Source organism: Dufourea novaeangliae, unplaced genomic scaffold (genome assembly GCF_001272555.1).
Source record: "Dufourea novaeangliae isolate 0120121106 unplaced genomic scaffold, ASM127255v1 scaffold24, whole genome shotgun sequence".
NCBI classification, from domain to species: Eukaryota; Metazoa; Arthropoda; class Insecta; order Hymenoptera; family Halictidae; genus Dufourea; species Dufourea novaeangliae.
The window spans coordinates 1,369,296-1,380,080 of record NW_015373905.1 but is presented as its reverse complement, the minus strand read 5'-3'; the positions used below and the strand labels follow the sequence as shown (position 1 = coordinate 1,380,080).

Sequence of the window (10,785 nt, the reverse complement as noted above, 5' to 3'; positions counted from 1 at the left end):
TCGGAAGAAAATACTAATTATGAAAGTGAACAGGAAATGGAAAGGAACAGTTACTCGAAGGTATCAATGAACACCCTTTGCGATTCATATTACTTATTTAACGGCATGTTCATTCGGACAAAATATTGACACCTATGTAAGGATAAGAAGTTTTCGGTTAAAGCGACTGATATTGTCGCTTCGGGAGCTATTGTACCGTATGGAAACAATAAATTACCTTATCATTTTTTCTTTTCGGTTTCTATTCTTGGAAAGGTGTAATTGCAGTTTGCAAGTGTAACTTTATACAAGATAACTTCGTATCGATATTGATATTGTTTGTCAAATAATAAGAAAAATTTACTGTGAATGTACCGTTGATAGGAAACAGGACGGACTTTTTCCGTTGCCTAACGATGAAAATGATAAAAGAAATAAAGAGTTAAAGAAAAGGAAAAAGAAGTATGCAAAATGTGCCAGAAGATGACGAGAAACTATGAGAACACGGGACAAAGAAATGTCGAGAGAGAATAGGAAGCTGTAAGAGATAGTACTGTGAGAAAACGGTGACAGCCATTGAGACTCAACGGTTGAGTGTGGTTGAGTGTGGAGCGAGCAGTGACTGCCGCCGCTAGCTGAGCAGTAGGGCGCACAAGTCGGGAAAGCCCAGGCAAACCTGTACTGTACCCGCGAATAACCAACCAGTAAGCCAACCAGCCAACCAGTTAAGCCAGAAGACTCACGATCAGGCCTGTGCTCGAACGGAGTTCCGGAGGAGTCCGACTGTTGTTCGCCTGACACGATGCGACATTCCACGAAATGGCCTGCCATTCGGCCGTTCGGCTCCTTCCTGCACTGTTCCCCGCTTCCTTTACGCACTTCGGTTTCCCCTCGTTACCCCAGAGTCCCGAGTCCTGCACGAGTTTAGCGATGGCTTCGATCCGTGATTGTTTCAACATATGTTATAGGATTTGTAAATCGTTGACGTTGATACATATTATACTTTTGTAATAATTACGAGAAACGGTAAATATACATATTAGTAATGATATTCTTGTGCTAATCGGAAATACAGAACCGTTTTTCAGAAAACAGAATGAGATCAGTTTGAAAAGTGCTAAAATATCGGAGAAGCGTTGAAAAATTGATCAAGACGAAAAAAACTCTTAACAGATCCGTAAAGACCATAGCAGGTTAAAAGAAATTTTTGTAGTCATATTAAATACCGGAACGAGTTCGTGTAGTTTTCTGTTAACAGTATTCAAAGTAAATTTTTATTAATACGATAATACATGGTATGTTATTTGTTTTTACGAGAAAGCTACTATTAGGGTTCTCAGAGTAGCTCCCTTATATCATCAGACGCAATGGTAATTAAGGCGATGCCAAGGACTAAGCTCGATCGTCTAGCCAGACAATAGTCACAGTAACAAATAACAAAGTATGTATGTAGTCTGCTCGGTGTATAAAAACTACAATTTTATGACTTTTTTTTTCTTATCTAACATTTTTACTGGATCGATGAAATTTTCCTAACCAAAGTAAGTTCACGCGTTGCTTGAAGTTACTAATCGTGTAAAAATAATAAGAGCCATCTGTTGGTTATACCAGTAAGGACAGTATTCTACGATACCATTGAACAATAAAGAATTCTCAGAGCTGGAGAGTCGACAATTCGCCGAAGAATAGTGTATATCTTAATGTTTCTTAACAATTTTTACCTTAAAAAATTGCTCCCAATTTGCTCCTTCGGAATCTAAAATTGCTCCCATCACAACTATTATATTTAATGAGATATTCGCAAATGTAAAAGCAAAAACTTGTTGTCTGCAAAATAGATAGTAAATAGTCTTTTTACACAAATATTATGGTACCAAAAAATTGCTCCTGATCTGTTTTATAATATTTAATGGTCAGATATCTTAATAAAAACTTATTAACAAGGAGCAATTGAAATAATATTGTTGCCATAGGTTAGGTATGACGTTATACAATAGGCGCTCGTTTATTGCAGCCTTCAGGGCGTAGAGTGTAGAGTGCCAAAATTCTAGGAATATTACAATAAGCGAGCTCCAATCACCCGCGCGCTCTCCCCACCACTCGGCTGTTCAGTTGGTCAGTCGTGTGACGCACCTATATATAGGGTGGGTTCGATGTACGCATTTTACGGTCATCTTAATTATCTCCTTTATTTTTAGAGATATCAGGAAGGTTTATCCACAGAAGTTGTTTAGCACGGAAAGGGCTATTATTTAGCAGTAATAATTTTTTCGTTGGTCGAGGATTTCCTGAGTTTTCAAGATTAATTATGTATTCTCTTTTATGCTACTGAAATATTGTGGAATAAAAATATTTTGTTGCGTAAGTAGATTATTCTAAACATTCTGCGTGATAAAATATTAAGGTAATATGTGAAAGAAGTTAATAATTCGTGAGATATTTTATATACGAAATATAAAATATGTCACAAACTGTTAATTTTTTTCTCGACCTATAACAAAATTATTTCTGCTATGTACGGTTCCTCTGATACCAGATAAGATTTGTGAATACATTTTTTTTATGTCTGTGGAAATAATGAAGATAATTAAAGTGATCAAAATTACTGGACCATTCTTTATAATGCACGTATGATTGAACAGTACCCAGATAGCAGACGTATGTCTTGTGACTGGCTTGAAAATGTCTGTATTCAGACGTTCATATCGTCTTGAAAACGTCTGGTAATATCCTGTGAACAGCCTATCTAGAGCCTGTGAGCGTGTCTTGTGAAAAAACGAGTTGTCTTGAAGATGTCTTAAAACGGTCTACCTAGCCATCTTAAAGACAGGTTAGAGCCGTCTTAGGAGGCGTCTTTGTAGGTAATACAAATGTGTTACAGACATCTTGTAGACATTTTAAGACTATCTTATAGATTTTTAATAGACGTGTTAGAGATGGCTTATAGACATATTAAAAATATGTTACACACGGTTTAAAGATGGTTTCAAGAAGTCTTATACAGTCTTATAGACGCGTCACATCTGACTCGAGTACTATCCGTGCTGAGGGTAAAAATGGTAACAACGCGAGAGTCCGGCTTCAATATATCCAACCCACCTACCATATCAACCTCCCAGGCCTCCCGGCCAGTGATGCCAGAATGTGGGATTTTCGCGCGAGCGCATACCCTCTCCACGCCTCCCGTGGATATTCTACACAAGCATATTCTAGCCTGTCCGTGTGAGCTTTGCCCCCACTATGGAACTACATATTTTGTTTACTGTCGTCTTATTAAGCATTTGAAGGCGAATTCAACGACATATTTGAGTGTTTTGTTTGAACAACAATTTCGCAGACAACTGTATGAATATTGGTGGCAATTTCATTTCACATCAAACGATCAGAAAGTACAGTACTTAAATGCTATCAGAGTGACCATAACATAGCAATAATAACTTTCTTGTAGGTTGAGTAGGAGTTACATAACAATTCGTGACATGTTTCAAATTTTTTATGTAAAATATGTCACAAATTATTACCTTTTTCACATAATACCTTAATACTTTATTACGCAGAATGTTTGGAAGAATCGATTTATGTAATAAAGGTATTTTATTCCATAATATTTCAATATCATTAATAAAAATAACATAATTAACTTTGAAAACTTAGAAGATACTCCACCTACGAAAAACTTGTTACTGCTAAGTAATAGCCCTCTTCATACTGAACAACATCTGTGAATAAACTTTTCTGATCTCTTTAAAAAGAACGGAGATAATTAATGTAACTGTAAAGTGCGCATATCCAGCCCACCCTAGATGTAGCTGCGTCGCACGAATGAACGGTCGAGTGGTGGGGAAAACGCTAGGGTAACTGGCGTTTACTTCCTGTACGATTCTTGGAATTCTGGCCCGCTACAGCCCCGACTAGTGCGGGAAACGAATGTCTGCTGTATATACAATGTAAGACTGAACACAGACTCCAACAGATGATAACACTTCTTTATCATTTCTAAACTCCTGTACCCTCGGATGACATAATATGTCATTAAATTTAATCATTTCTGAGTACATTGTGTAATAATCATGTAAAATTTGAAAAAAGTTAATGTTTCGTTTGAAATAAATAAATTCCTTTCTTTTGACAATTATTCCCGGTACGCTGTCTCGTTTAATCCGTAGTCACGTGGTTTAGCTTTCATTAGTCCTATCAGTGTTCGAATACAAACGTATTATATTTGCATAATGTTTTTATAAATAATCTTTAAATATCATATGTATTATTATTACTATACGGATCGCAATGTATTATTTTAAGCGCGTTATACACGCTCAGTTTTTCCTTTTTGGCTTGCTTATGCTGTTCAGTTTATGTAAATCAGTTAAAATGTCTATACAAGAAACAGTTGAACGTTCCTTAACGTGTATATGTATAGTTATATAGATAGTTGGAGAGTCTCTGCAATTTGAACTCCAGAGCCAAGTCGGAAAGGAAAGGCCAACCAGACACATGTATGTACTGCATATGTAATCTGTTTTGATTTGGAAATTGTTTTCGAAGGAACTTGTAAAGGGCAATTGATTTGCTCCTTTTTACTATTATGTATTATACATTTCTCAGTCCATGTAATGAAGCTCTAAAAATTATATCTTTGCAATCTTTAAAATCAGGGTAAATTTGAATTTATCTTCCCAACATTCCAAAAGTAGTAAATAATTGATTGTATTAGAAATTTTAATTGCTTTCTAGCTGAACCTAAATCCATTTTTAGTGGGTCTTTGTTGTGGCTTATTCACAAAATTTTATTGGAGTCCTCGACAAATTTGGTACAAAACTTTGCATTTATTCCTACAGAACTAGAATAGAGTACTACATCCGATACGATAACGTATCCTATATATGTCCTATGTGGTCCTATGAGTCTTACAGGCTCTGTTTCAGTCGGTTTTTCTTGTTACTGTTTAAATAAAATAGGTAAAGAAGGAGCCCGTAGTTATCGGTAATTCTGGCTACATAGTTTCGAATTTGACCGATACAAAGCGCCACTCGTCATTGACGGTGAACTCGCCTGCCATAGAGTACACCCTGGCCAGGCGAAAAGGCGTCAAAAAGTTTGCGAATTCTCGTGCTAGGCCGACGGTGGGTGCCGTATTGTTGCGTTGCCGCGAATTGTCGCGTCTCGCGCGTGTGTGCGTACGTGCGTGACACGTACGGGACGTGTACTTTTCCGGGGTGCGGTGCGATCGCACGACGAAAAATCGTGTTCCTTGGATCTTAATATGCTCGAAGGATCGCCCAAGTTCAGGAAAAAGAGCTGCTCCGTCTGAAGAGAGTGCTCAGAGCTGCGCGCATGCTTTCGTGCCTGTTCCCTCGCCATTTTGGAGGTGAATATCATTTTTTTCCTTGCTGCCGGAGCTCTGGATAAATTTTAGTTGATACACCGGGATCCGATTGTGATGTCGTACGTCCGATCCAAACACGGCAAGCGTTTTCGGCTACACCGACAATGTCCCTCTGTTGTATTTACGGGACCAATCTGACGCGATTGCTTCGAGTCAGAGACCCAACCCTCCTTACGCCCGCATTTCTACCTCCTGCGAATTTCACTCGACTGCCTTCTTTACTTACCAACCCTGGTTTTACGATTATTTCTGTTCCTCTCGTAGAAACGTCTGTCGTTTAACAGTTCTGTACTAGTGCTGATAAGATTCGTTTCAATGCTCCTCGCGGATATTCCTCTTAAAAACATAGAATATTACTCTGTATCAAATAAGGTTTTCGACGGATTGACTGGTGTGATTTGTATCGAGGACCTCGTGATAAGTGTCAAGCTTGTTTTAATTACACAAGGAAAAATTTTCTGCTGACAGTATTTGACTTCCTTTTAATTTCGCGTCATACGAATTTGTGTATTGATATCTGCCAAATTTTGTGTATTAGTAAATTTTGTTTATTAAAAAAAAAAAACTTGCTGCTGTTCATTTAATGTAAAATATTCAAGCAGGAAACTAAGAGACAAAGGTATGGGAGTCACTGTATTCCATTGTGCTATAAATTTGTCTGTTTCTCTTGTTAATTATTTGTATATGATTTTGTGGTAAAAATATAGGATAATAAAGATAGTATAAAGAAACGTATAGTTGAACTTTAAGTAATATTACTTAACATGAATTTAATTATTAATGACTAATTACTAATATTAAAATTTGTTGCCTGTGTTTTTTCACAGATAAAATATTGAATTTTGGAATGGACTGACATAGGATTAAATAAGATTGTAAAATTTAGGGTACAAGATTGAAAGGCAGGAAGACGTCTAAAGGTGTCTGAAATAGGCCTCGGTCATTTAGTTACTAACACCTTTACTATGCCAGCTGTTCCAAGGCCTGGTAGTCTTAAGGATCCAGAGATTGCTGAATTATTTGAGAAAAATGATCCGGAGAAAATATTTGAAGACCTGCGTGAAATCGGGCATGGCAGTTTTGGGGCTGTTTATTATGCACGATGTTTGGTTACCAAAGAAATTGTTGCTATCAAGAAAATGTCATATTTGGGAAAACAAACGGTTGAAAAATGGCAAGATATCCTAAAAGAAATACGGTTTCTTAGGCAGCTTGACCATCCCAATACAATAAAATACAAGGGTTGTTATCTCAGGGACCATACTGCCTGGGTATATATATATATATATATACATATTTCATACCTACTAAATTATATTTTATTATATGCTCAATTATATCTTATGTACTGTTCCATTATTATTATAAATGTAAAAATATAAATTACTTATAGTTGGTAATGGAATATTGCCTTGGATCTGCATCGGACATTATTGAAGTTCATAAAAGACCTTTAAAAGAAGATGAAATAGCTGCAATTTGTGATGGTGTACTCAATGGTTTGGATTACCTTCACGCCTATGGAAGAATCCATAGAGATGTAAAGGCCGGTAATATCTTACTTACCGAAAATGGAACAGTAAAATTAGCAGATTTTGGATCTGCAAGTATAAAATGGCCAGCAAATAGCTTCGTAGGTACTCCTTATTGGATGGCACCAGAAGTGATATTAGCTATGGATGAAGGACAATACGATGGAAAAGTGGACGTATGGTCTTTGGGTATAACATGCATTGAATTAGGTATTGCTGTCTGAATAATTTGAAGGATAACGATATACACGTAATACTGTTTTTACACGGATTTTTTTAATACACGATTTTAATGTAATCTGATCTAGAAAACTTAAATTCTCATTTTGCATGATTTGTTTTGATTAAACTCAGTTCGATAAATTTGTCTGTTCAAAAATCTTCAGTCAATTTTAATTTTATGAAAAATATTCTTACTTTTGTTCTAGGAAATTGATCTTAAATGAAATTTTTTTTTAATTTCTCAACTGTATTATTTTTACCGGTTTCTATCTTCTGGAGACAATTCTTCATTTCTCATATGCACGGTATCTTTTTTGAGCGTTTTTTATATGAATTTTTCGGGAGCGTATCTATGCTGTAAAAACAGAATTAAGTGTATTACAAAGTAATATGATAGATCTACAACGACTAAAAGTATTCTAATTTTAGCTGAGCGAAAACCACCTTACTTTAACATGAATGCCATGAGTGCTCTGTATCACATTGCCCAGAATGATGCACCAACTTTAAATTCTCCTGATTGGTCGGACATTTTCCGTCGTTTCGTCGAAGTATGTCTTATCAAAAGTCCAAGTGACAGGCCATCCTCTGCTAAACTGTTATCTGTGAGTCTTTTGTGCAGATTTTCTTCGAAGTACCATCAGCCTTAATGCTCAAGCTTCATAGAAATCATAGTGTCGTTTAGTTAGTTGTAATCTTATAGGTTTTCAATTTTACAGCATCAATTTATCACCAGAACGCGTTCCCCTCAAGTTCTAATAGATTTAATTCAGAGAACAAAAGGTGCTGTTCGGGAGTTAGATAATTTGAATTATCGGAAAATGAAGAAGATTTTAATGATCGATGCCTGTGAGACTGAGAGTACAGTTGGCGATGCTGATGGTGTGTTATATGTTCAAAGCTTTAGAGTTTAAAAAATTTTTGATTTTGGAACCACAAAGTTCGACTACGTTCTGGTACTTATTAATTTTTATTCTTATCTACACCATACAGGCACTCCTGATGAACAAACAGGTGGTGATAGTAGCAAGAGTAATTCAATTACCTCAGAGCATTCGATTCACTCTATGGGTGTTTCTGCAAGCTCTCAAAGTTCCTCCACCAATAGCCTGCCACTGCCAAATGCTGATGCAAATGATTACTCCACGGGATCTGTGAGAAATCGGCATAAAATATCAACAGGCGGTGTTACTGCCAATCTTCTTGAACATGGTGCCAATAATTTTGCAACAATTAGAACAACATCAATCGTGACTAAACAACAAAAAGAACATATGCAGGAAGAAATGCACGAACAGATGAGTGGATATAAGAGAATGAGGCGGGAACATCAAGGTGCTTTGGTATGTATTCTTTTGTTATCACTTTTACATTTTCTATTAACGTATTTTAAAAATTGCGTAGTCTCTAAGAGAATTGATTGTATCATTTGTATCATGAATATTATAAATAGGTAAAATTGGAAGAACGTTGTAAGATGGAGATGGAATCCCATAAACAATTACTAGATAAGGAATACGAAACTCTTTTGCAACAATTTAGTAAAGAATTGGAGAAGCTACAACTGAGGCATTTGCAAGAATTAGAACGTAAACTTAAGCAAAACCAAAATGCAGAGAAGAAACTTCACAAAGAGATTACAAGTAGGCAAGAGGCTGACCGGAAAGCACTAGAAGCACAGCAAAAACGAGAGTACAAAGTAAGAAAAGTGAAACGATAATAATTCTTTTTTGCTAAACAACATTGGAATGCTTTGTACCCTCAAAATTCTCTAGTAATAAAGGAACTTTATTCTTCTAGGCTTTCAAGGAGAGATGGAAAAAAGAATTATCTCAAGATGAAGTTACACCAAAACGGCAACGGGATGCTACGCTACAAAGTCATAAAGATAATTTACGACAAGTTGAAGCGCAAGAAGAACAACGACTTGCGAGAGGGCAAAGAGAATACCTTGATTTTGAAATTCGTAAATTCCGTAGAAAAAAGTTGCTCATCTTCCATAGTTTAGAGCAAGAACTGCTTCGGGACGTTAGTATATTAGTTTCCAAAACTTTTCTTTTGTTTTTTTACCTATTTCACATTTAATATTGTAACTTTATAAATATTTAATATACTATTTGAAAGGAGTAACTGCATTTTCATAATGTATTTTTATGAATAGGAATTAAATAAGAGACAACAACAGTTAGAACAAGCACACAATATGTTGTTACGACATCATGAAAAAACACAAGAGCTTGAATATAGACAGCAAAGGGCAGTTCATGCGCTTCGGGAAGATCAAGTTCATCGGCAACATACGACCGAACTTTCTAATCAACAAGATTATATGCAAAGAGCGGAACGTGATTTGCGTAAGAAACACGCACTAGAGCTCAAGCAGCAACCCAAGAGTCTCAAAGTAAGCTACATAGATTTATTTAAAAAAAAAATAGTTGAATGTTCAATTTTGAAAGAGAAATTATGTAACTGTAAATTAAAGAAAAACATTTGAGTACGTTTATACGCATCTGTTGTTCTAGCAAAAGGAGATGCAGATTCGCAAACAGTTTAGGGAGACGTGTAAAATACAAACACGGCAATATAAGGCATTAAAGGCTCAAATATTACAAACAACGGCTAAAGAAGAACAGAAAGCAGTTATTAAAAAGTTGAAAGAAGAACAGAGAAGAAAGTTGGCTCTGTTAGGCGACCAGTACGAACAAAGTATTGCTGAAATGCTTCAGAAACAAAGTATACGGTTAGATGAATCGCAAGAAGTCGAATGCCATAATCTCAAGGTAAAATATCGCATTATAATACAACAAAATTTCCTAGTCGATTATTCTATAATCGTCCATGATATTCATAAATAACCAAATAAAATATATTTATTCTAATAGAAACATTTATAATAGGTATTATCCTTCTGTATGTTTATAGGTTCAGTCAGGCGAGCTTTGCTTGAACAAAAAATGGAACTCGAAACTGAGGAATTTCTTAGTGAACGTAGCGAACGGATACGTCTGCTACACGAAAGGCAAGAACGTGAATTACAACAATTTGACGAGGAAAGTGCAAGAATAGGATTCAGGTATGTAATTCGTAAGCTGTACTATTTTGCGTGAACATAGATTTGAGCATATTAGAGAGTGGAGAAGAATGTTTCGATTATTTCCTTTCATAATATGTTCATTAAAATCATTTAAATTTATAATTTGTGCAGCTAATTCGTATTAGAATCGGTTTGGTGTAGTAAAAACTATGCAGATAAATTTAAGATAAAAACAAAAATGTTTCTTTTTTTTTATAGTCGTATCTATATACATTTTTTGTTTTAAATTATTGCAGTGCTCTGGCGATAGCTGAGGCATCAAAAGAATCTTATCCAGACGATGAAAGCCTTAGTGGCTCAATGTTAAGTCTGGCTCACAGTAATAGTTCTACATCCTTCCCCCCCAATAGTCTTTAATTTTAATCATATTAATAGAATATGTATGTATGTACGTTTGCCTGTAGTGTGTGCATAACGAGTCTACCGACGTTCAATTGAATGACTTATACATAGCAGACGTTGGCTCGTTACGTGCATCAACTCAAACCTAAGAGGTTTGTTAGGGTTGGGAATGTGTATTGGACTGAAATTAATGTAACAGCATATTTTTTAATTATCAAAATATGTCAAC

At 35.8% G+C, this 10,785-nt stretch overlaps 1 protein-coding gene across 1 annotated transcript; it reads left to right on the top strand.

The window, feature by feature from the left end:
• The first annotated feature begins 5,965 nt into the window (after positions 1-5,965).
• LOC107193752 (serine/threonine-protein kinase TAO1) lies at positions 5,966-10,785 on the top strand. Its single transcript, XM_015583256.1, has 12 exons — positions 5,966-5,985; positions 6,194-6,637; positions 6,760-7,108; positions 7,550-7,725; positions 7,840-8,002; positions 8,114-8,463; positions 8,574-8,819; positions 8,921-9,148; positions 9,282-9,521; positions 9,643-9,900; positions 10,018-10,193; positions 10,451-10,785. The coding sequence occupies exons 2-12, from the start codon at positions 6,332-6,334 to the stop codon at positions 10,569-10,571; spliced, it is 2,613 nt and encodes an 870-aa protein (XP_015438742.1). The 5' UTR covers positions 5,966-5,985; positions 6,194-6,331; the 3' UTR covers positions 10,572-10,785.